The sequence below is a fragment of the Lupinus angustifolius genome, chromosome LG03 (assembly GCF_001865875.1).
Source record: "Lupinus angustifolius cultivar Tanjil chromosome LG03, LupAngTanjil_v1.0, whole genome shotgun sequence".
NCBI classification, from domain to species: Eukaryota; Viridiplantae; Streptophyta; class Magnoliopsida; order Fabales; family Fabaceae; genus Lupinus; species Lupinus angustifolius.
In genome coordinates this window covers 23,283,958-23,307,738 of record NC_032011.1, presented here as the reverse complement: position 1 = coordinate 23,307,738, position 23,781 = coordinate 23,283,958, and the positions used below count along the sequence as shown (strand labels likewise).

The following is a 23,781-nucleotide window of genomic DNA, read 5'->3' as shown; positions in this document are numbered from 1 at the left end:
TCAGGGTAACAATACCACTTAGCCATGGCACATATTACATATAGCGGGTTCCATATACTTATAACTTGTACACCTTGTAATGTGTAACGGAACCACAATAGTGACTAGTATTGTGAATCATGTAATAGGTAAATTTGTTTGAAGTGTTTAAACCAAGATGTTCTTAGTATGTAGGAGGTGATCACAGTTAATCCAGTACCCAACTGAACCATATTTTGTTACTCTTTTCATTATGAAGACGTGGAGTAGCTAAACAATTATGTTTGTGTGGCAAGTAGATTTGTGGGTTTTACAATGAGTTTTCCTACATTTTCTGTTGAGTTGTTTGTCCACAAAGCTAATTTTTCATAGCAATTGGTTTAAGTGGTATATGTTTAATTCCTGCTTAAGTAAGAATGAAAAAAAATACATATGAATATTGTCAGTTCGGATATGATTGTCTTGCGATATACCCATGGGAAACAAAAAAAAATGAAAAAGCCAGTTTTTTGCATTTTCTAATTATTTTTTCAATGAATCAAATAATGAAGTCAAAGTTAAATAATGTAAAGTCAGCAATACTTGTGTGGTAGGTACACCATGGTTATTTCTGAAAAAGATCCTGGTCAATATTTAAAAGGGCAAGTAGGGAATAAGTGAACAGTATTGGGCAATATTAAATACCGAATAACAAGTGGCATTCTTGTATATTCGCACATCCGTTTCCCAAAAAAGCCCAATACGTGGCATACTTTATGGTATCCAATTAAACCTGTTATCCCAAATTCATTCTTTTCATCGTTTCTAGAATCCCAACCACGCTTATTTTCTACGCAGCACACAAAGTCACAAACCAACCCTAACTCAACCATAGTTAGTTAATCTAACTAACCCTAATTCTCCCTAGGTCAACAATACCCCTAACCTTCAACATAATCACCATTCAACCCTTCCCCTCTTCCATCTATTTAACCACCCTCCGAGACTCGCAAGGTTTGCCGAACCAACTCCCCAAAGGGGCCTTTCAGGAAAAGTAAGAAAAAAAATCTCTATTCTTCTCTGTTGAAAAAAAATGGCAACTACTTGTTCAAAAACAAAACAAAGTGGACCAGTTCTTCGTTCACTTTCACCCTCACATAGCAGATTTTGCTCATACACCACATCAAAATCTCATTTCTCTTCGTCCTCTTCAGCTTTTGCTTCTTCCACATTCTCTTCACCTTCCTCCACTTTTTTTAACCATTCACATCACACCAATCACCGTTCCGCTTCACCCACTCGTCTCAATTTCTACAATTCCTCATCTATTAATTCCAGTTTTCGGTTTTCTATTGATTCCCGGTCTATTTCACCGAACCGGTCCATATCGAACCAGATCATAACAAAAAATAACCGTCCGGTCCAGAAGAAAACAACGTGTATGTGTTCTCCAACCACGCATCCCGGTTCGTTTCGTTGCAGCTTGCACAAGAATAACAATAACGGTCAAGCGGATCCGTATCCTTCCAACCGTTTGAGTTTGAACATGCGTAGATCTGCGATGAAGAACTCGCTTGTGAGGATCGGTGGAGTTGAAGGTGAATGGGTGAAAAGAGCGCTTACCGCTTTGATTCGTCCTTCTTCGCATCAACAGAGGAGAAGATCGGCGTTTGAATCCAGACCGAGTCGTCTCTCTGTAATGTCTATAGCTGAGGAAGTTTGAATTTAATGTTTCTTTTACAGGTTTCGTTCTTCGTTTGGGCGTTGTTGTGGTGGTGGAGATTTAGTGCCGGAGTCGGAATCCGGTGGAGCAGTTAAATAGTGAGATTCTCCGGCAAATTATGGTTTCGTCGTCGATGGAAGAAATTTACATCGGAACAATGGTAGATTTACGGAATAGATATATAAGAGTTTCGATCCACAGAATTGTTTTGTACATAAACTTTTGCTATGGAAGCGGAGTTTTGGACAGTTTTTTTGTCTTTCTTCACAAAAATTGGATTAGCATGATAAAATCGAAACCTAAAGGCTTGATTTGGGGATAATAACCCTAATTAAATCAATTATAATTTGTCAGATTAAAATTGGGATGTAACAAAGGATGCATGTGCTTGGAATTGAGAACAAGATGAATTGCGTTAATCCATTCCATTTCCCTTTGCACTTTGCAGCGTTGTTTCCATTCCGTTATGCTTTCCTTCATTGGCTCCCGTTTTCCGTTTGGTTGGTTTCGTCGTTTGGAACCGTTCCGTTAACTCTGACGCCGTGAACTCTCCGTTACGTTCAGTTGCGTAGGGTTGGATGCCAGGTATTTTATTCTTTTATTTATTTATACACTTTGTTTTATTTATATGTTCTTTTACTAGTTTTTTTCCTATTTAATTCGTTTAATTGATGGTGGTTGTACCAATACGTTGATTTTAATTGCAGGTTGGTTGTGTGTGCAGCTGGACTTTGTTATGTGGAGGACCAGTTATATTAAAGAAGTTGACATTTAATCACCATATATGTTATTTTTATATAGGTAAGAGGATTTAGTTAGAGGATATACCATTTTTATGGATAATGGGTTTGGAAGGACCCTTTTGACCCTCATACATGGACAAAAAGGAAGGAATGCGCAAAGAATAAAGTTGGAAATAATAAAATTCTAAAACTAAATTGCCTCTGTCATAGAAGAAAATTTCAAACTTGGAAAACTTGGATTAAACAAAAAGTCAGCAAGGAATTGTAGGAAGATAATGGAAACTTTTCAACTCTTCGGTTGGGCGTACCACTCATGACTCATAATATATTTAAAAGGTTTCACAACAAAAAGAAAACAGTTATGATATTCAATAGTTTAACTATTTAGTTTTAAGAAAAGTGAAGTAATTCTTTTTTGTGGAAATATATTTAAAGAACACAATTAAACAAGATAAAAATTTGATATATTGGATCTATTATTAAAATGGTTTAATTGAATCACAATACCAAAATATACCATAAGTAAAACAAAATGTATTAACGATGTTGATTTGATCGTGTAAATAGAGTCTTGAATTACTTGGGAAACTGTCAGTGGGTAGTAAAAAATACAAAAACGGAACGTGTTATTTGCTACCAAAAAATATGAAAACAAAATGTGTTATTTGCTACTAAAATATATTTTGGAAGTATGAACAAAGGTACTACTTCATAATTTGATCCTCTATGTCAGATTTTAGTCAGTATGATTGTATTATTAGTGTAGTTCATATATCATACTATTATGAGAATCAGTTCATCAAACAATTAATTTCTTCATCACACTTCTGACATTTCAAAAAATATTAATTTTGTCATGTACAAATTGATATTAACTGATACGATCATAATATAGTTTGATCGGTTTTTATCATTAACTTCCAGTTTGGACCGATTTAATGTTATATTCTACAATTGTTTACTAGTTAACCTCCGGATGCTGTGGGTTTTCAACTGTGATGTAAAGTAAATCACCTAATATTTATTTTATTACTTATATTTAAGAGTTGATGTTAATTAAATATAAAATCTGAATGATATAGTAATAATATAAATTATGGATGATGTACAAATATTATGAATATTATTATGGTGTCAATGTATTCGTTTTTATTTTGTTTAAAATACATCATTATTAAGTTAATGTATTTGCCTGCCAAGTATGTAATATGGCCATTTTTGTTTTGGCTGGACTGAATAGGTTCCCAAAATCTAATAAACAAATAGGAATAGCACTAAATTATTAAATTGATTCTGTTTATTAAGTAGTCATGGTAAGTGACGTACAACTTTACTGGATGAATAAGATGATCAAAAGTTAATAGCATAATTTCTGAGAGCAATAATTACTAAAAAAAAAAATACATAAACTAAAGTTGTTTAATTCATTCTTTAAAGAATGAGAAAATATTTTTGGTTGTATAAAAAATGGATTGCCTTGTTCACGAGTCCCGAACCCACAAATCATGTTGAATTGGATAGCACGTTCATTGCCACTTGCACTGATAAATGGACACGCGCAACAAAACTAGAGTACTAGACCCAGACACACACATACACAACAGCTAAGAGTTATATATATCACTCCATGCATGTGGCTAGTTATGTGTAGCATCTTAATCTTTATGTCTAGATGTATCATATGCTTACTTTCTACCATACAAGTGGGCCTCAAAATAACGGAGGAAGATCACTTCTTCCGTTCCAAACTAATCAGAATGTTTCATTTTATTATCTTTTGCTTTTAATTTTTTATTTTATTCACGTGTTACTATATAATTGACTTAAGATAAAGAATGAGACACAATTACAGATAGGTGATCCCATAACTCTCATGTACCACTTTATCTACTATTCTAATGACCAGATAAAAGGAGTAAACTTTAATGGTTGCTGAAATAGCCCATTAAAGTATTCACCATCTCCCATGGTGAATAACCCATTCTGGCCCATTAAAGTATCAAATACCAAGAGCAGTGTAGTCCTTAGTTTGGATCCCTACAACAAGAAGGTTCTGTTAAATTTATCTATACGTTAAGGATGACATGTCTGCCTAAGCGAGAACATACCCCATAGCATGTTGTTGCAGGAAACATGACCCCGTATTTCTTCTAAAGAATTTCCTATATTTTCGAGATGATAACATTCAATTTCTATTCTTTTTCACTATAAAAATTAACTCGTAAACAAAATTTAATAATCAGAATATTGATATTTATCTTGTACATTAATTTACTCTGAAAAATATACAAAAAGAGAAGAAGAATATTAAAAATTGGGATATGACACAATTATTACAGGAGATATAAATTTAATTTTAGGTTAGCATAAAAATAAAATTTTATGTTCTAAAGATAAACAATCTTTTTAATTTTTTATCACTATAAATATAACAAAATGTTAATACTTATTTAATCATCGTGACATTTTGATATATTAAGGCTCTCCAAAATAAATTTGATTTCAACACAAGTGTCGAAAGTATTTTTTTAATTTCAACACTAATTAGTCGAAAGTGAAAAGTAACTAAAAGGAGACTCTCACAATGAAAATAGAAATATTTGAGTAACGTGAATTGAGATGTGAAAGAGTGAATAATGAGAATAATAATAATAATGGTTATATATTTATTAATTAAGATGGTGAAAAGTGAATATATGGTGTGAAGTAGGGAAAGACATTTTTTGAAATTTATAAAAAGAGAAAGACTCATATTTTAAAATATGAGTTTTTAATTTAACCCCCACTACCAAAAGCAAAATAATGTTTTGATGTATAATGAGATAGCATCTATTATTATAAATGAGTTACTAATGAATTTTTGTAAAAGATGATATATATATATATATATATATATATATATATCAATTTTATTACATATATGCCACTACGTTTTCAATATTCAGTGTTGTGTCTCCTTTCCAAATTTGATTTAGACATTTCTCTCCATTTAAAACACTTTTTAACAAATGTTTTGAAAAACATTTACCTAACACATTTTCAGCTACATTTTCTATTTCAAATGAAAACAGAAAAGATAAAAATATACATATATATTGACAATACATGTATTTTTTATACTATCACTTAATCATTATCATGTATTTTGAATTATGTTTGATTTTTTAAAAAACAAAAAATAATCAAAGGAAGGATAAATAATATACTAATTATACATAATTGCTTAAAAATGTGTCAATATTACACTCAACAGAAAAACCAAACAATTTTTTCATGTACAAAAAAACCCTAAACTTTATTTCTCTAGAATATTGAGGCTATTTGTCTTTACTTTTCAGAATAAAACATCATCGGATACTTAAACAAACACGAAAGCAAAAAAATCATTATCAGTTCTCAAAATTCATCATCTCTCACAAATCATGGAGAAGGCAAGAAAAGCATCTCATGCTGGTTCTTGGTACACCAACAATCGTAAGTAAATTTCCATTCAATTTCTTATCATTCTCATATTTCTCTTCACTGATTTCCCCAATTTCAATGTTTTTACTTCACCCATCAATGTTATATATAATTTTTAATTTCAATTTCAAAACTTTTAGCTAAGCAACTATCAGAAGAACTTGATGGATGGTTGAGTTCATGTGATCTCACAAAGTCTTCTGATGTACGAGGAGTAATAGCACCGTAAGTTCAATTTACCACATTTGATTGATTCGAATATTTTAGTTTTTTTTTTATTATTTTGAGAGAATTTGTAATGAATTTACATTGGAATATTAGACATGCAGGTTATTCCTATTCTGGTCGAGCTGCTGCATATGCCTTTGGAAATATAGACCCATCTAACATGTTTGTCTTCGTTTCTTGTTTCTATTTACTAGAGTTACCATCACTTTGGTGTTAGGTCCTTGAATTTTTTTGTAACTAAACAAGTTATAAGAGTCTGTTTGCAAGTTGGTTTGTGGAGCATGATGGAATGAAAGGAAATGTTTGGAAGTCATGAAATGCATTTGCGAGATGATTATGAAGCTTTGTCTTTCTCTTTAGAATTCAACTCGCAAACGGACCCTAGAAGTTTTATTATGTCGCTAGATGAGTCATTTTAGTGATTTAATTGGTCATTGTTGGGTAGAGGTGGCAATCTGGGCTACTTAGTTGGATTCAGGCTAGAAGATCCAGGGTTATTCAGGCTGGAAAATGCTTGCTTAAGCCTAGTAAGAGGTCATTTTTATAACACTATTGACAGGCTTTTTGTGGCTATTTTTCATTTATTGGGCGGCTCAGGCTTTACCATTTATTCTAGTTAAGCTTGCCCATTTATCGGGTGGGCTTGAGGTGGTTCATTTTTCCAGCTCTACTTTCCGGGACATCTTTCATAGGCTTATTTGGTGACAAAATTCTTTCAAGGACCTAACCAGTGAAGCAAATATCTTTAGAAGAACTACGTGATGATTGACTCTTTTTTATTGATAATTTTCATTTTCGTTTTATATTTCATGGCTTCAGCACAAGGGTGTTCCTTCTTGGTCCTTCTCACCACCATTACACTCCAAAATGTGCTCTTTCAACTGCTACAGTCTATAAGACACCTATAGGGGACCTACCTATTGATTTAGAAGGTACCAATGTACATAAATAATTGTATTTATGTAGTTAGTTGGTAATTCTTGCCAACATGTCTCTCAAGGATGGCATCACGAGAATTGATTATGAATGAAGACTTCTCTTTGTAGAGTATTGATGAGAAAGGGTAATGTATGATGTGTGAAATATAAATAATGAGCTCTATATGTAAATTAAAAAAATGTTGAGTTGTGGAGATAAGTGGCTCATTTTTGAACTAGTTTTCAGAGAGAGGTGATTAAAGTTTTGTTTTAGTACCAGCTTCTCTTTCCATTCTGTAATTCCTAATTTACTTCTCTGTTATTTTATCAGTAAATGAGCTGCTTAAAGCTACGGGGAAATTTGAACAAATGAATATTCATGTTGATGAGGCTGAACATAGCATGGAAATGCACTTGCCATATCTTGCTAAAGTATTTGAGGGGTAAATTCTTTTAATGTAGAAATTTCTGTCCTGAAACTTTGAAACAGAGCATGAAATTGACATATTGCTGCAGGAAACCAGTAAAAATTGTACCCATTTTAGTTGGTGCTCTTAATGCTGAGAATGAAGCCATGTATGGGCAGATACTTTCCAGTTATGTGGATGATCCAACTAATTTTTTCTCTGTGTCATCAGACTTTTGTCACTGGGGATCTCGGTACGTAATGCTTTTACAGCTATATTACTTGTTTGATGTTTGCTAACATATTCAAATACAAATTTGAAGTCTGTTAATGTATTCCTACTGTTCGTTCATGTGCCCTTATGGATGTTTTCAACTTTTCGTAGATATATACTTCAATTGTAATTTACTAACTTTTTGTTGAGATATGCTTCAATGTTTTTGATCATTTCTTTCCATTACATACTATTTTTTGTCGATGCCTTATGCATTGTGATGAACATCTCATGTTTCTGACTAGCTTGAAGCTGGTTTTGATTTATCATATTCTTTTAGTCCTATAACCTCCTGCATACTGACTGTTGTTTCATGTCAGATTTAATTATACGCATTATGACAAGAAACATGGGCCTATATACAAATCAATTGAGGCCCTAGACAAGATGGGCATGGATATCATAGAAATAGGAGATCCAGATGCATTCAAACAATATCTGTTGGAGTATGACAATACAATCTGTGGACGCCACCCAATTAGTGTTTTTCTCCATGTAAGTGCCGTATAAAATTGTCATATATCCTAGATGTGGAAGCTCCTAAATTTGAGCCTCGATAAAATGACCAGCCTGAAGTAAGACAAGTGGCATTCTATCAATCAAAATAGTAATATAGTTGTTAAAAAATAGCATGACTTGTATCACTAAAGATTCCATCTACTTGGTTAAATAGATAAAAGAGTATTTTTATCTGAGATTCGACCATTTTGAATAGTACTTAACTTCAGAAGAAAATATATTCGTATATGGTCCCTGTGATCCATTTGATGTTGCAGGCAGCTTAGCTACCAATTTTATTTTCGTAGCTAATCTCATATTTACTCTCAAAATCAGATGCTGAGGAACTGCTCGACAAAGATTAAGATAAAATTTCTTCGCTATGAGCAGTCAAGTCAATGCAAAAGTACAAGAGACAGTAGTGTTAGTTATGCATCTGCGGCAGCGAAGATTGATGATACAACTTCTACATGAAGCTTTACCTTCTTCCTTCAATGGAGCATTCTGCTACTTTTCTTTAAATTAACTATTTAAATGTAAGCTGCAAAGTTCATATCAGGTTCCTTGTTTATTAATCACCAATTCGCCGTTGTCTTAGCTGAAGTGACATGCTTTCGTTTTGTCAAAATGCTTTCATAATGACATGCAATTTGCACTAATTTTAAATTTGGTTACTGCATTTTTACTTTTCAAGCGAGCCCCACAGTTGTTAGAATATCTAGAAACATCTCATAATATTTATGGCATCTTAGAATTGATGAAGATTGGTTATTCTTCATAAGTAATCATGTTAGGACCGATTATGTCATTATCGAAAATTCTGTTGGGATTCTACCATGTATAAAAAAGTTAATTTAGGTTCTTTCAGAATGACCTGATCATTAGATTAGCATAGATCTTATATTATTTGGGTTCTTAATTTTTTCTCCAAATCTCAGCAGAAGTTTTAGTAACTTTCATTTGCACATTTAGATGAATGCTGAATCTTAGCGTTATTTCATAATTACTTACAAGCCCAAAAGGTGTGAATTTTGGTTGGCTGAATAAGTATGATAATAGTCAATGGTTGGTGTCTGTTTCCTGACATCATATATCTCTGATGTTGATGTTTTTAATACTGTAGATATGTTTGTTTGGTTTGTTGCAATGCATTGATTTCATTATAGTTATCTCTTCTATCTCAACGTTATTAATGTTTTATTTTAACATAGATACCTCAATGGCCAAACCAAAAGCTAACATATTCAAATAAACATGCAATCAAAGTTTTAATAAAACAACTCACATTTTAAAAATATGATTTACATTCAATAACTAATAATAGAACACTTCATTCATGCTACCCAATGCTAAGTTATTATATACACATAATAAGTGCTTACAATTTTATTATTATCGAAATTTTTGTCGACATTATAACTCAACTACTAAGCTTACCTATCATCTTCAAGTAAGTGATACCATGATATTTAAAATAGCATCAGACATATTATATATAATTTATCACCATAAAATAATCTTATCAAATTTCCCAAAGCTATCTTCTCTGCCTCCTCTACAGGCTTTAATGTTGAATGGATAACAAGCATAAAGAAAAAAAGAGTAAATGGGATAACTCAGAACCAATTCTGCATGAGATAGTTTACAAAAGCACACGTTAGTTTATATATTATAAACATTAGCATTTATACAGGCATGTCAGCCCACATTTCATTTTTCCATTTTAGTATATTAAATAATAATAATATTATAAATAAAAAATTAGAGTAAATTACACTGACACCCCCTGAGTTTTAGTGAAATTACATAAACCATCCCTCACTTTTTTAGACATACACAAACCTCCCCTAATTTTTATACTTTCATTGCACTGACCATTCCTGCATAAGAAATAAATATAATCTTTTAAACAAGAAATGTGATAAATGTAATTAAGTTAAACAAAACATGATATATTGTGGAGACAATATTGACTCATATATTATTTGGATTTGTCTACACAATATATCATGTTTTGTTTAACTTAATTACATTTATCACATTTCTTGTTTAAAAGATTATATTTATTTCTTATGCAGGAATGGTTGTAACGAAAGTATAAAAATTAGGGAAGATTTGTGTAGATGTAAAAAAATGAGGTGTGGTTTGTGTAATTTCACTAAAACTCAGGGGGTGTCAGTGTAATTTACTCTAAAAATTATATACTCTAAAATTTAATAAATAAAAGTTATAATTTTTTATGAGTGGTGACAATAAATGTAATTTTAAGAGATAATATGATGTAAGTTGAAATTATAAAGCATATTATTAAGTAGATAATACTATATGAAATCTGGGAGATATATAATAATAAATAAATATAAAAAAATAATTGTAAAATTAGAACATTTGAAAATTATACCAGTACAATTATTCTTTTGTCCATTCAAATTTTACCATAAGGAGTAAATAATAGTTAAAATCAAAGACTAAAAATGGAAAAAATAAATCTCTGAATTTTTCCCTTCATTGAATTAAAAGGATAACATTGTATGAAATATGTCTGAGATATTAACTTGATCCATTATCTATTTAAATAAGGCTGAAAAAAGGAAAAAAAAATATAAAATCCTCTTTATTCATAACCTTCAATACATAATAACTTAACACTTTTAGTTAAGTGAATTCAAAGTTAATTGGCATGGCTTATATGGCCACAATGTAAGTTACTTGGTGACCACGTAATTTGAACAAAGTGTTGATACTCTACACACTTCTCTTTGTTTTTTTATTTGATTCATATTCTCTCACTCATTCTGGTTTGCTGGTCTTCCATACTGTTATTTCTTCTGTTTGTCTTTGACTTTCTATTTCTCTATTTGTACTAGTGCTTATTTATGCTAAATCTTCTAAGTCCTAATGTTTTATCCTTAAATGTGCCACTATCTCTTTCTTTTTATTTCCTGTTTTAGTTTCCTAATGTTGAATAATGATATTATTGTTATATTCTATCTCTTATCACAATAATCTCCTTTTGATAATGTTAAAGGTTTAAGGTGAGTGTATTACCAATTTCTTTAACAAAAGAAACATGTCAGCATGTAATTCTCATAGTTTCCAATCGTAGGTTGGTTATATTAGAATAGGCCAGAAATTAAAACCCTACAAGAGCTCTCTTCATAAAATGTATTTCATTCCAGTTTAATAAAAATAACTAAGTTTCACAAAACATTATCTTCAGTCTGATACTTATCTAATGAGCAAGACTTTCATGATACATGTTGAACTCAAGTAACCAAAATCTTAGATTTAATATGATGATATCAAATATTTGTAATTACATCAAAACCACACCATTTCAAAATTATTCCCAAGTCAAATTTCTCAAAGATGGTTCCATCCACATATGAAGAAAACAACAAAGAGTAACAAGCACCATGCTCATCAGCTTCTACTTTGTACCATATGTCCACTTAAAATGGAAGATATAGTATATGGCTTTTGAACTCAAGGTGAGACTATTGACACTATCTGCTATTATTAGCATCCTTGCTGACAAATCATAACTAAACAAGTCTTACAATCATTATTTCAAATTTCTGCCCATAGAATAATAGCACTTTTAGAACAACAACCGAGTCTTTTCCGCACTATGTCGAGGGAGTTGGCTCCATGGATTGAACGACGCCATAATGTTTTATCATAATTCAGGTTCATTACAAAATAATAGACTTATTATGTAATAATTAAATAACCATACTAACTTTATTTTATACACCATTTAAGAAATTAGACTTGTTTTAATAATTTTGTTCATATACCTAACTGAATTGTTGGTTAGAAAATAGAAAATCAAACATGAAAACAACACACAGAAAGAAACCATATCATTGCACAAAATCTAGAATCCCATAAATAAAAAAAACACAAACATAAACAGAAAACTAGCTAGATGGAAAGAACACCATTCTATTCTAGTTGCCACTGCCACCATCGTTTAATTTCTTCCAATACTGTTGTAGCGGTTATTGAAGAGGCTGATAACCCTTCCATTTGGCCCATTAGTAATGTCAGCCATGTTAATCAATCTTTGAAGGGTGACCTGAAATGTTGGGTATTCCAGTTTCCCTCTAAAAATTGGATTTGTTCTTATAATGCCTTTTACTTCTTCTGCCACACGCATCCTCATGCTTTGTCTATGAAAATTTTGCAGCATTGGGTGGCTCCTACACACATTATGTACATTATATATTATACATATACACAGTGCAAAGTAAAATAAGTAAACTTTACTCAAGATAAAATTGATATTAATGTGTCAAAGTCATGTAAAGTAAGCACCTGGGGTTTCTCATTTCCACAAGCTTTATAGCTTCATCAGTGATTCGTGGGTTAATAGTTTCAAATTGAGTGAATTCCCTTTCCACTATGCTTTGTGCATAGGTCCTGCAACCACTGTGAATGCAAACATATTATTATAATTATAACCCTAGAAATTAAATAGCATGCTAAAAGAAAGAAAATTAGTTAATAAATGTGTTAATGTGTTATGAATTAAATTGATTACTCATAAAGAGCTTCAATAAGTTTTAGCTGCTTCACTAAATAGATGACCCTTGCTGACATCCAATTGTCGCTAGCTTTCGTGAACGCGCTCAGATACTCTTCGGCAGTGTCAAACAGTCCTTCTCGAATCTGACTCGCAAAATAATCCAAGTTGAAAATAACTCGACTTTCTCTCTCGAGACTGTGGAAAAAAAAAAGACTCACATGAGTTATTCTTCTTGTTCTTGAACATGAGTAATCTAAACAGAATTACACACAAACATCAAAATAAGAATTGAAAGAAAGAATGAGAGAAAAACTCACGTGCGAGCAGTCTCATGGAACCCTCTCTCCTGCAGATAGTGTGAGATAAGGAGGAGTCCAAGGTCATTGCTTGATGAATCCATTGATGGTCTTAATCTCTTGGCTTCTAATTCAAAAACCTATTTCAATCTATTAAAATTAAATGAGAGTTAATTGTAAAACAATCATATATAGGGCATGCAAGTAAGGGTCTGTTTCGTGGTTGATTTTGGAGCGAAATGAAGGGAATGAAAAGACTTGAAAGTCATTAAATGTATTTGTAAGATAACTCTGAAGTCTTCTCTTTCTCTTATTCCTTCTCTATGACTTAACTCGCAAACTAACCGACCCTCAAAAACAGTAGAATAAAGCAATATAAATAAATAAAAAAGAGAAAAGCATGTTATAGGAATGCTGCTATATATCTGCTTGTGGTAAAACTAGCTAGACTAAAAGTCCATTTATGATGTAACAAATAAAGCTACAAGAAATGAAGAGTGAAATGCTCACGTACAATTTAACTTAGGGTAGGAATTGAAGTAGCAAGTGTGAATGGAAATAGAAGAAGAGGAACTCTTAATTTATAATGAGATGACAGTGTGAAACTGTGGCTACTAATTAAGTGACAGTTTTTCCAGCTAAGAAAAGAAAACAACAGTTGATGTGTCAAAGGAAATGCTGATGCGCAAATTATGCCATGCAACTTTAACTTGTTTTAGCTGTTTCTGGAAAAAAAGACAGTTACAACGATTAAAGAAAACTAATAAGATATTGGTTTAGTGGTATAAAAACTTGCTAAATTCCAAGAACGACAAAAAAAATCAAAGGTTCGATTATTGAGAATAATACTTATTGGAAACAACAACCACACACCTTTCATGAATTAGTTTTTTATAAAAAAAAGAAAGAAGGTGAGAGTTACATTTTAAATGATCTACCCTCATTTCCTGCTTTTCAAAACAAGAACTTGTTCTATATGTTTTTTATTTCAAATGAAGGTGAATTTTGTGTACAAATCAACTTGAGTATCTTACAACACAAAAGAAGCATCGAATAGAAGTAAAATATTAATAAATCATTTAATATCTTACAACTCAATCTAACGCTTATTTGTATGATAATGATATTTTTCATTAAATCATATTACAAAAATTATTAATTTCTCATAAAATAATACCTTAAAGGTCTCGAGTGAGAAAAAAACATTGGGAGAGTTTTATCATGCTGCAAATGTTACCTGATAGGAGAATATACCTATAGTATAGGCCAGGCCAAAAGAAAAATAAATTTAGTGAGAAATAAAGTCTTTATCCCCAAAAATAAACTTTATCAACAAAATCAGGAGTTTATTTTTATAAATCATTTAAAATAAAAATAACACGACATTTCTTCGGGCATGGAATTAGCCCCACACATTTATCCCCAGAAATATCGAGTTGAAACTCTCATCATATAAATTATGTAAAATTCCACAATAGCCTAATTTTTTTAATATGTAATTCATTAATACTCATCAATAATATGTAATATATACTAATTATGTATCTGTCTTTACTCAAATTTAATACAAATGACCTTGTAATTTATATTTTATATAAAAAGTTAAAAATGATATTCGAGTAGGTTGGACTTTAAAATCGTTTATCTTTTATTATATGAATGAACGTTTGTTTTAGTATAGTAAAAATCGTAAACTCTCCAAATAAATTAGTTTATAAACACTCTTCACATGCAAGAAAATGATTTGACTAAGTTGTTATCTTTCTTATCAATTATAAGACTAATGACATGTAATTTTCATTTATATATGTAAAACGGATTTATAAAATTTGTGATGTTGGTGTGACTTTAATCAATGTCATGTGTTGCCTTAGATTTAAATTAATGCTTTGATTATGATTTGTTGACTTCAATTTAACAATTTTTTTTTGGTTTTTAAAATAACAAACAATTTTAAATTGCAAGTTCAAATGTCATGTTGCATTCTTCACGCATTTCGGTTCTTGAAGTCATGGAGCATTAAGATCCTAGGGTTTTTGTGATTTTAGAAAATGAACGAGAAATTATTTGGTTCAAGATAGAGGATATATATAAATCAGGTGACAAAGAAAATATAAACTAACATTAAAATATTTCAACATAAATATTATGGTTATCAAATAACATATATCAAACCAAATCATATCCAGAGAAGCACGCTTTAACCATTTTGCAATAACATTCTTAAAATTGAAAAGAGGACAAAATTTGAAGCTAAAACCAACTCATTCGTTGCAATTATGAATATTCCAATAAAAATATTCATAAAATTGTTAATGGTAACCAAGCAAACTGTCCCAAGCTCATGTCATTTCTATCCAAACATAGATTGTAATTTGAGTTTCTTTAAGGCATTAAATATTGCCTCAAACCAAAACCCATACATATGTTGTCCCAAAAAGTTTGTCACTCCATCTCCTGCTCGCTATAATTGGTTGAAAATAATATATTTAAGTTAAAAATTTAATAATTAAGTATTTTTCTGACCAATCACAGCAAATGATACATGAACTGACACACTTTCCGGGATAGAAGATATGTTTCCCTTTATAACCTGTCATTACATGTTTTTTGCTTCAAAGAGCATCACCATGGTGCTCTTGAAGGGGAAGAGGAATGGCAGGCCTCCAAGTAGTGCCATTGGGACTATCCATAAGAGTAATACCAACAACAGCCAAATCCTTTCTTATTGCATCTGATTTAGCATACTCTTTTTGTATTCTAGCATAAGCTCTTTCTTCAATTTTCCTTAATACTTCATCTTCTGTCAACTTTGCACGCTTTAAAGCCTTTTCCTTAAGCTGCTGCAAAACCTGTACCCTCCCACACAGTGAGTGATTACACATTACAACAAAGATCAAAATGGGTAAAACTAAAGGGTATGATATCTAAAATGCAAAAGGAAGTAGCCCTAAACAATGGCTTCAAATGTTTTCGTACCTCGGAATATCTTGAAGGCATAAGTCCTAAAATAGTCAGGACATTCCTGATGCTTTTCTCCAAGGCTGCAAGTGATTCTACCCGAAATTTTTGTTTTTTCCCCTGAAAGGATTATGGACTCGAAAATGTTACGAATAGTTTTTGAGATGTCTTCTATTTTTTTGGTAACAAGCATTATCATCCACAAGATAAAGTTACAAAGTTGTTTATCTAGCACTGGCAGTCTGAAACAATAGAATTGGAGTCCACATATAAAAGGTTACCTCCAAATTTGTATAGGAGTCCACAATATACACAAAAACCCTTCAGTTCAGGTTTTTGCTATGATTGGATCATTGATATTGTTAGGTTTGTTCAAGTGTGAAGTCCCACATTGGATATGAGGGGACAAGTGAAAGAATTTATAAGTGCCCATGAAACTAATGTCTTAAAGGTGTTGGTTTAAGACGTGGTGTTTCACTTGTGACTCTCTACACTTATCTCATGCATTGATAACAATGGAACTCCCCGGTAGTAGTCTGGTCCAACCGGGATTATAAAACACGTAACAATACAAGATCTGCTTGAACCAAGATGGGATTGAAATATAACGAAAAACCTAAAGTTCAATATATTAACATTGAACTAATATCAACCTCTACTGCAAACCAAAATTATGACGAGTTCATGGAAAGTATTCATTTACAAATTTTGAAGTCCTTCAATATCAATCATAAATTGGAAATAGATAATATCTTCAGACACATGAGAAAATACCATACCGTACGAGTATGCAGCAAATCATTAATTGATTTTAAAGGTTCAGACAGTCCAGCCAATACAACGGGCGTGTGAAGATCATCAGACATTGAGGTCAGGAAAACATTCTGGAAGTTATCAATAATGCTCAGTGTATCCGGTGGGATGGAATCCTTCCTAACTGCCTGGTCTTGCTCAATCAGAAAGCTTTCACATTCATGTAATGTCTGCGAACACATGAAATTTTCAACATGCAACATAGAAAGCGAGCACAATTAAGAGCATCCAAGAGATGCATAAAGATTTAAATGTGAAAACTACATAATAAACACACCAAAGAGCAATAAGGTAATTTCATCTTAAGAAACTGGTACCTCGTATATATAGAAAACACGGTCTGAAGCACTTTCAAGCTGTATGTCAGAATAGTTAATTGGAGATCGATAATGGGCCCCCATCAAAAAGTATCTCAAAGCTAGTGGGTGGTAAAGGTCTACAACCTGGTAATGATTAATGGCATAAGGAATTAATCCTTTGAATGGTAACAGAAAATAAATAGACATCATGGGTTCCAAGTAAAGAATTTAGACCGCTTGTCGAATAAATGACGACAATAGATTGAAACAGGGTAAGTTTAAATCATCAGGAATACATCACCTGCCGTATTGTAAAAAAGTTTCCCAGAGATTTAGACATCTTCTCATTGTCAATAGTGACAAATCCATTGTGCATCCATAGGCTTATATCACTTTTTTTACACGCAGCGCAACTCTGAGCAATTTCATTTTCATGGTGAGGAAACACAAGATCAATCCCTCCACCATGGATGTCGAAAGAGTAACCAAGATAAGCTGCACTCATAGCACTGCATTCAATATGCCACCCAGGTCTTCCAGGACCCCAAGGACTCTCCCAAAAAGGCTCTCCTGGCTTTGCAGACTGCAGAATACATGATTTTATTTGATTTATATTCAGTTATTCACCAATTCGCAATATATAAATTTAACACGGTTTTATTATCATTATATGTCACCAATACATTATACCTTCCAAAGAGCAAAATCAGCAGGATGTTTCTTCCTTGAATCAACAGCAACCCTCTCACCAGCTCGATTATCTTCTAGATCACGACCAGATAATTTCCCATATTCTGGAAAGTTTTCTACATTAAAGTATACATCCCCATCAACAACGTAGGCATATCCATTACTAAGAATCTGTAAACAAGCATGTTAACTGATCAACAATGAATGAACATGATATTTTTAAACAGGTTGTCAGTAAACTACGATGAGAAGCATTTCATATACTGATAGCATATCCAGGTAAGCCATTTTAAAACGGAAGATGAAAAAACACTCTAGAATTTGTTAATATTCTAACGTTTCATTTTAATGCCCCGGAGAAAGAGAAAACAATGGTACCTTGTCAATCATATCAATAATCTGAGGCATGTGGTCTGAGACTTTAGGTTCCACGGAAGGAGGCAGACAATTCAGAGTAACCATGTCTTGACAGAACTCCTCACAATAGCGTCGGCTCAAACTGATTGGATCTTCTCCTACCTCCTTTGCTCTAGCAATTATCTACAGAATTTGAAAAGTGCATACTGAGATCCTGTCATACCAATTAAAAAGCAGTTGCATTTTTAACAAAAGGATTACGTTAGAACATAGCAACAAGGTGAAAATTGTACCACTAAGTAAAAGGCCTCAATGATACCAGTTTATAAATTATCATAGACTATAGGCAATCTACTAAAACAATGCACTTTAGGGCAGGTTTTTAAGGTTAAAAGGGTAATTCAGAAATATTCTAAAGTGATATTTTGGTTGTATAGGTTTTAGGTAAATCAGAAGCTCTTTGCATTTGCCTACATTTTTTTTACATTCTCTCCTTTTTGCTATTGCTACAAGTGTAAAAGGTTTTTCCTTGATTTTTTTTGCATGAGCTTTTTTTAGAAGCTGAAAAAGATAGCTTCTCATAAAAGCTGAATTTCAGACTAAAAATCACTTTTTGTTATTAAAAAAAATTGAACAAGTAGGCCCTTTAAATTGTAGCAAGTAAGCAGGAAAAAATGAGATTGTTGAAAAGTAGCAGGGGCACAAAAACTGAACAGGCCTCAATATTGCCAATCAAGGACCCATTCATTTGGGCTTAAAAACTTATTATACAAAGTGATTTTTTGAGAAGCTGAAAAATATAGCTTAACTGACCTCTATTTTTTTTGCAGCTTCTGCTTTTTAGCAAAACTCCAACATTCCAAAATAAAAAAATGATTTTTTAATCAAAATAATCACTTATCTTTGTAAAATAAGTTTAAACAAAGGCACCCTTATAACTTATGAATGATTATAAACAACCGTGATGGTTAATAAAATGTAGTACGAGGGCACAAGAATTGTCTAACCTTGTCGTCTACATCAGTAAAATTGCGAACATAACACACTTCATATCCCAAATGCTTAAAATATCTGCCTAATTGCCAAACAGCACAGAAATTTGAAACCCATTAGCACCAAAACCAAAATCAGGGAAATCCTATTATTACTTTTTCCTATGAAATCAAAACAAAAAAAATGGGTATAATAGAGAAACCTGAAAAGAAGGTCAAAATTGACATAAACACGAGCATGTCCAATGTGACTAAGATCATAAGCAGTGACACCACAAACATACATTCCCACTTTGGAATCAAGTTTGGGTTTGAAAGATTCCTTCTTTTTACTCATGGTATTGTAAAACCACACTGACGAAAGATTCTTCAACCCTGAAGTGAAACTGTCGCTATGAGTTTCACCGTTGGATTTGGAAATGTTGTTTTGGGCAGTTTTTAACGGGTGAGATGTGCCGAGAGAAGTGGTGTTGAATGAACGGGGTTTGGTTGTTCTGAAGAAGATGGGAGAGGGTTTGAGAAATGGTCGATGCGAGAAGAAGAATGAAGGTTTGAGAAGTGAGAGAGAACCCATTTGTTACTCTTCTGCTTTGATTGCTTTCTCTCCTCACACTACAAAAAAAGTTATCAACAATTATAGCTTTACTTGGGTGACCCGACCCGAATCCCCAATTTATTATAATATCATTTAATCATACAATGTTTTTCCCTTGTAATAACTTATATGAGAAGGAGAGTGGAAAGAGAGAAATAGATGATAAATATAGGGAGTTTTTGTGTTTTGATTGTATATAAAAGAAAATGAAGTTTTTTTTTCCTCCTACACTCATTCTCTCCTAAATTTGTTTTTTGAGTTTATTCAAATATGAAATTTTAAATTAGGTATAAGAAGATGAATGACAGTTTATAAGTAAAAATACTAACATTACATTTTTTCCTTCTCTTCTCAAACCCTCTCTTAAATAGAAGGAGAAAATTGGTTTTTCTCTTCAACTTTTTTCCACTTTTCTCTTTACACCAAATGTTGCAAAAATGTTATTTTTAGAAGAACATTATAAATTCAGTATTTATTATAAGTCTTCTAATGTTGAAGGGGATATGTTAAAGTAAAATTTTTATCCAATAAGTGATGCATTACCATTCTTGGAAGTTGATGTGTTTTTTGTAGCTACATGTGTAGTCAGTGTAGGGAAAAAAATCAGGTTCAAACTTGAGAATTCCAGCAAATGTTTTCTTTCTATTCCTAACGTATATTAATCTGCATAAATTTGAAAAAACTTATTTATTAATTAAGGGCAACGTTAAGCACTAATTAAGGATTTCACAAAGGAAAAAAAGTAACTTGTAGTGGATAGTCATGCATTTAAATCCTTGGGAGAATAAAATGTTGTATTTTCCAATCAATGTTTTATAAGTTTGGGTGGATCTCTTAATTAGGGCTCTTGTTAATCACAGCACTTCTTCATATATCAAGCGAGCTCCAATGGGATCTTCAACATGTCAATTCTCTTTTCAAGCAAAAGAACCTATAGATGTAATTATAGAAAGTTTCTACAAGCAAACAAAAATATTCATGTGTGGTTGTCTTGTCAACATTCAACACTGATCATCATGCTAACATTTCTATCAGAAATTTCCAATTGAACTATTCCACAACATAAATAACCAAGATTCTTATCAGCACCAATCCATAACAAAATTCTTCAGATATTGTTTATGGCACATTTCTTCAGCTCCTACTAAGGGCAGCTAACTTGTTCACTGATTTCGCATTAATAATACCTAGTTGCTTCTTGCAGCACCAGGTAGCAGGCTTGCCAAAGATGGAACTCCTTGATTTCTCATTTCTTCTTGTGCACGTTTCATTTCTTCTGGATCTGTTGCCACCACAATAAATGGGCCATTAGCTTATGCAGAGTGTATCATAAAATGCTGCTTTATAGGTCTATACAACAAGAAACAACTAAGCATTGAGAATTTTTTTTTAAAAGATGACGGGTGTCCTTTACATGACATGAGAATGTGCAGCAACAAGAAAGCAAACAAGTAGACTGGACGTAGAAAGGATCATCAAGAAACTTCAGCCGCAAAATTGAAATCAGAGAGGCTTTAGCAAAACTTTTAGGCAGTGACACAAGCTTCACAATTTAGTATTTAAACAATGTCTTATTAAGAGAGCAAAGCCTGTCCTGACCTAAGGCTTTTCCCATATAAAAATAAATCAACCAGAGTATAGAGAAATTATGAGATGATAAGCAAACATAAAAAACTATTGGATAAATGAAATACAAGAGAACAATCCCCCTCCCATCTTAGCACTACAACAGTGTCTTATTACGGACCAAAGCCTCCTGATCTAAGGCTTTTCCCATGTTAAAATAAATCAACCAGAGAGTAGAGAGAAATTACCAGAGGATCAGATAAATGAATACAAGAGAGGCTAGTACAACCACATATGCAAAAGAGATAGACTACAAAGGTAGTGTTAGAAGTTTAAAGATGAATTTTGGAACACATACCCATGTTCTCCATTAACTTGGGCATGAGGAAGACAACAATCAGCATGAATCCCATCATAAGACCCATTGGACTTTTCACAATGGACATAATAGAGAATGGTTCCCTAATCTGTCATAAAACCAGATAATAACATCAGGTAGACATTCGGATGAAAAATAGGAGCGAGGAAGGAAAAAGGGGACATTGAACAGGAAATTTTAGGTCTCCGGCTCTAAGCCAACCTCGTAATACTGTTCACCCTTCAATGGCTCTAAAACAAACTCGCTGAGCCCCCTCCTAGTTTCTGTGAGTGCTGCTTGAATTTTGCCAGGGTTTCTGGCACTAACATCAACCCGTACCTATTTTCAATGAGCACAATAATTTAATAAATAAGCATGCAAAGGAAAATCAGTAAATAATTAGGGGAAAATGAAATGTAATTTCAAGATTGAGTATTCACCGGAGAAAAGAAATAGCCTAATGCAGCCACTTCAATTAGATGAGTCCCTGCAGGCACATTGTGACTGAAAGCATACACATTAAGGAACTATATTGTCACTTTACAACGACTTACCAGCATTAACTGACTCCTCAAAATCAAGAACAAGAAAAGGAGAGAAAATAATATTAAATAGTTTAATTTACTAAAATAAGTTATAAAGCAAATTAAATAGAAGCCAAAATGTAGTGAATCAAAGGATGCAATGAGAAATATCCATCAGGCCTCAGAAAAGTAACTCTTTGACCACCGTTGAGTGTGACTTTGACATTTGAAACTTTTCCAGGAAGAATAAATTCATTTGCTCCAGAACCTGCCAAAAATATTTACCAATACCATCATACAACAAATATCTATCGCACACCAATGTGCAGTTAGAGAAAGGTGTGCAACAAGGAGTATGCACTAAGGATAATAATCATTAAGTTTTGGCATTTCAACCTCTCAGTAACTAAAATGAACTTTGAATCATCCTACAATAGATTTCTACAACTATCAAACTGATGCTAATTTAATTTCACCAAACCATCAACTCCCCTAAATCCTTCCTAATGCCATCACATATACTTTCTCAATGACGAAAGATACTTTCAAGTTCTGAACAGTCATCCTATTAAAACTGTTACACAGTCCACCAAAGTAAGTGGTGATTTGATGAAAGGAAAGTAGCAACCAAGGTTTAAACTATGCTATTAATTGAAATGTGAGGCTTTTTAAAGTCTTGCCACATAAATATCACCTGCTAAAAATGACAAGAAGTTTTTTCAAATTAAACGGACCGTATTCTATCATTGTATCAAAATAAAAAAGGAAAAGAGCATACTGTGTAGGAAAAAAAAAAGAGTTTGGTGATAATAGAAGAAAGCTTATTTTGTCAATGTTATGAACATACAAAACAAAATAATGAGCAAGTCATGCATAAAATGGTGCATTAAAGCACAGCCAACAAAAGATGTTACATTTTAAATCTCTCCAAATTAAAAATAAAAAACATAAGTCAGCAAAAGCTTTAAACTAGGTAACCATCGAATCATGCTTAAATCAGAAACCATATGAACATCTTGAACTTATTGATTACGTAATTATGATTACCAGTACCATCAACAATTCCAAATCAATCTCAATGACACACAAGACACAACCTATAGCAGTATAGGTGTAATAAACTGTTAACTTAGGCATATAACAATCTCCACATAGTTCATTTACAATTGAAGTTGAACATAAAATCAAATTAAAATCAACCTATAATTGGAATCTTTTTTTGGTAGGAACCTATAATTGGAATCTGAATTAATATAAAAAATTAAAAATATGATAGAAAATAAAAGCGCATACTCGGGATCTTCACTCGACCATAGATGGTATAACCTTCGGAAGATCTGCAAAAAAATAACAACCGTTATAAGAAATTAAAATCAAATTGAATAAAAGTGAGGGAATAATAATTAGGGTTTGGGAATAGAAAAATGATACCCAGGGGAAGCAGAATGAGCGAAGGAGAAGGGTGAAATTGAGAAAAGGAAAAGGAACAGAGATTTGAAAAATCGCATGGTGGAAGCCATAGAAGCTGATCTACTAAACCAAACCAATCTTTCTGTTTTGATTTCAATGATCGAAAGATTGTTTCGGTGT

At 32.3% G+C, this 23,781-nt stretch overlaps 5 protein-coding genes across 9 annotated transcripts; 2 read left to right on the top strand and 3 right to left on the bottom strand.

Annotated features, from left to right (window-relative positions):
- Positions 967 to 1,946, top strand: LOC109343761. The gene is made up of 2 exons (XM_019582219.1): positions 967 to 1,012; positions 1,044 to 1,946. The coding sequence occupies exon 2, from the start codon at positions 1,052 to 1,054 to the stop codon at positions 1,679 to 1,681; it is 630 nt and encodes a 209-aa protein (XP_019437764.1). The 5' UTR covers positions 967 to 1,012; positions 1,044 to 1,051; the 3' UTR covers positions 1,682 to 1,946.
- Positions 5,755 to 8,902, top strand: LOC109343760 (protein MEMO1). 3 transcript variants are annotated; one of them, XM_019582218.1, is made up of 9 exons: positions 5,755 to 5,773; positions 5,813 to 5,898; positions 6,027 to 6,111; positions 6,208 to 6,276; positions 6,934 to 7,046; positions 7,363 to 7,474; positions 7,548 to 7,691; positions 8,032 to 8,206; positions 8,546 to 8,902. In XM_019582218.1, the coding sequence occupies exons 2-9, from the start codon at positions 5,847 to 5,849 to the stop codon at positions 8,681 to 8,683; spliced, it is 888 nt and encodes a 295-aa protein (XP_019437763.1). In that variant the 5' UTR covers positions 5,755 to 5,773; positions 5,813 to 5,846; the 3' UTR covers positions 8,684 to 8,902. The 3 variants fall into 3 exon arrangements, 2 of the variants coding, with proteins under 2 accessions (XP_019437763.1, XP_019437762.1); XR_002107253.1 differs by having other exon boundaries at positions 5,766 to 5,898; positions 8,546 to 8,776; positions 8,808 to 8,888; XM_019582217.1 differs by having other exon boundaries at positions 5,766 to 5,898.
- Positions 12,057 to 13,576, bottom strand: LOC109342620 (topless-related protein 1-like). Its single transcript, XM_019580562.1, has 5 exons — positions 13,551 to 13,576; positions 13,058 to 13,163; positions 12,756 to 12,935; positions 12,530 to 12,643; positions 12,057 to 12,414 (listed from the first exon to the last, which is right to left on the bottom strand). Exons 2-5 carry the CDS (start codon positions 13,138 to 13,140, stop codon positions 12,186 to 12,188), a joined length of 606 nt encoding a protein of 201 aa, XP_019436107.1. The 5' UTR covers positions 13,141 to 13,163; positions 13,551 to 13,576; the 3' UTR covers positions 12,057 to 12,185.
- LOC109343758 (cysteine--tRNA ligase, chloroplastic/mitochondrial) lies at positions 15,507 to 19,782 on the bottom strand. 2 transcript variants are annotated; one of them, XM_019582215.1, is made up of 9 exons: positions 19,352 to 19,782; positions 19,164 to 19,227; positions 18,178 to 18,339; positions 17,800 to 17,970; positions 17,411 to 17,692; positions 17,128 to 17,253; positions 16,777 to 16,980; positions 16,016 to 16,117; positions 15,507 to 15,888 (listed from the first exon to the last, which is right to left on the bottom strand). In XM_019582215.1, the coding sequence occupies exons 1-9, from the start codon at positions 19,720 to 19,722 to the stop codon at positions 15,652 to 15,654; spliced, it is 1,719 nt and encodes a 572-aa protein (XP_019437760.1). In that variant the 5' UTR covers positions 19,723 to 19,782; the 3' UTR covers positions 15,507 to 15,651. The 2 variants fall into 2 exon arrangements, with proteins under 2 accessions (XP_019437760.1, XP_019437761.1); XM_019582216.1 differs by having other exon boundaries at positions 19,164 to 19,231; positions 19,352 to 19,462.
- Positions 20,591 to 23,781, bottom strand: LOC109343757 (ER membrane protein complex subunit 7 homolog). Of its 2 annotated transcripts, none has more exons than XM_019582213.1 (7): positions 23,623 to 23,781; positions 23,485 to 23,528; positions 22,351 to 22,462; positions 22,108 to 22,171; positions 21,890 to 22,006; positions 21,668 to 21,776; positions 20,591 to 21,025 (listed from the first exon to the last, which is right to left on the bottom strand). In XM_019582213.1, the coding sequence occupies exons 1-7, from the start codon at positions 23,709 to 23,711 to the stop codon at positions 20,931 to 20,933; spliced, it is 630 nt and encodes a 209-aa protein (XP_019437758.1). In that variant the 5' UTR covers positions 23,712 to 23,781; the 3' UTR covers positions 20,591 to 20,930. The 2 variants fall into 2 exon arrangements, with proteins under 2 accessions (XP_019437758.1, XP_019437759.1); XM_019582214.1 differs by having other exon boundaries at positions 22,351 to 22,459; positions 23,623 to 23,780.

What these genes read in the sequence shown, in the direction of transcription:
- LOC109343761 (XM_019582219.1), top strand. Translation starts at nt 1,052, where the DNA reads ATGGCAACTACTTGTTCAAAAACAAAACAAAGTGGACCAGTTCTTCGT.
- LOC109343760 (XM_019582218.1), top strand. Translation starts at nt 5,847, where the DNA reads ATGGAGAAGGCAAGAAAAGCATCTCATGCTGGTTCTTGGTACACCAAC. An exon ending in TTCTTGGTACACCAACAATC is followed by an intron (nt 5,899 to 6,026) that starts GTAAGTAAATTT and finishes CAAAACTTTTAG; the next exon opens with CTAAGCAACTATCAGAAGAA. An exon ending in AATATAGACCCATCTAACAT is followed by an intron (nt 6,277 to 6,933) that starts GTTTGTCTTCGT and finishes TCATGGCTTCAG; the next exon opens with CACAAGGGTGTTCCTTCTTG.
- LOC109342620 (XM_019580562.1), bottom strand. Translation starts at nt 13,140, where the DNA reads ATGGATTCATCAAGCAATGACCTTGGACTCCTCCTTATCTCACACTAT. An exon ending in TTCCATGAGACTGCTCGCAC is followed by an intron (nt 12,936 to 13,057) that starts GTGAGTTTTTCT and finishes TTTTTTCCACAG; the next exon opens with TCTCGAGAGAGAAAGTCGAG. An exon ending in CTTATTGAAGCTCTTTATGA is followed by an intron (nt 12,644 to 12,755) that starts GTAATCAATTTA and finishes TTGCATTCACAG; the next exon opens with TGGTTGCAGGACCTATGCAC.
- LOC109343758 (XM_019582215.1), bottom strand. Translation starts at nt 19,722, where the DNA reads ATGGGTTCTCTCTCACTTCTCAAACCTTCATTCTTCTTCTCGCATCGA. An exon ending in TTACTGATGTAGACGACAAG is followed by an intron (nt 18,340 to 19,163) that starts GTTAGACAATTC and finishes CAAATTCTGTAG; the next exon opens with ATAATTGCTAGAGCAAAGGA. An exon ending in ACTTTTTTACAATACGGCAG is followed by an intron (nt 17,254 to 17,410) that starts GTGATGTATTCC and finishes AATCATTACCAG; the next exon opens with GTTGTAGACCTTTACCACCC.
- LOC109343757 (XM_019582213.1), bottom strand. Translation starts at nt 23,711, where the DNA reads ATGGCTTCCACCATGCGATTTTTCAAATCTCTGTTCCTTTTCCTTTTC. An exon ending in CCTGATGGATATTTCTCATT is followed by an intron (nt 22,172 to 22,350) that starts GCATCCTTTGAT and finishes GTATGCTTTCAG; the next exon opens with TCACAATGTGCCTGCAGGGA. An exon ending in CAAGTTAATGGAGAACATGG is followed by an intron (nt 21,026 to 21,667) that starts GTATGTGTTCCA and finishes TGGTGGCAACAG; the next exon opens with ATCCAGAAGAAATGAAACGT.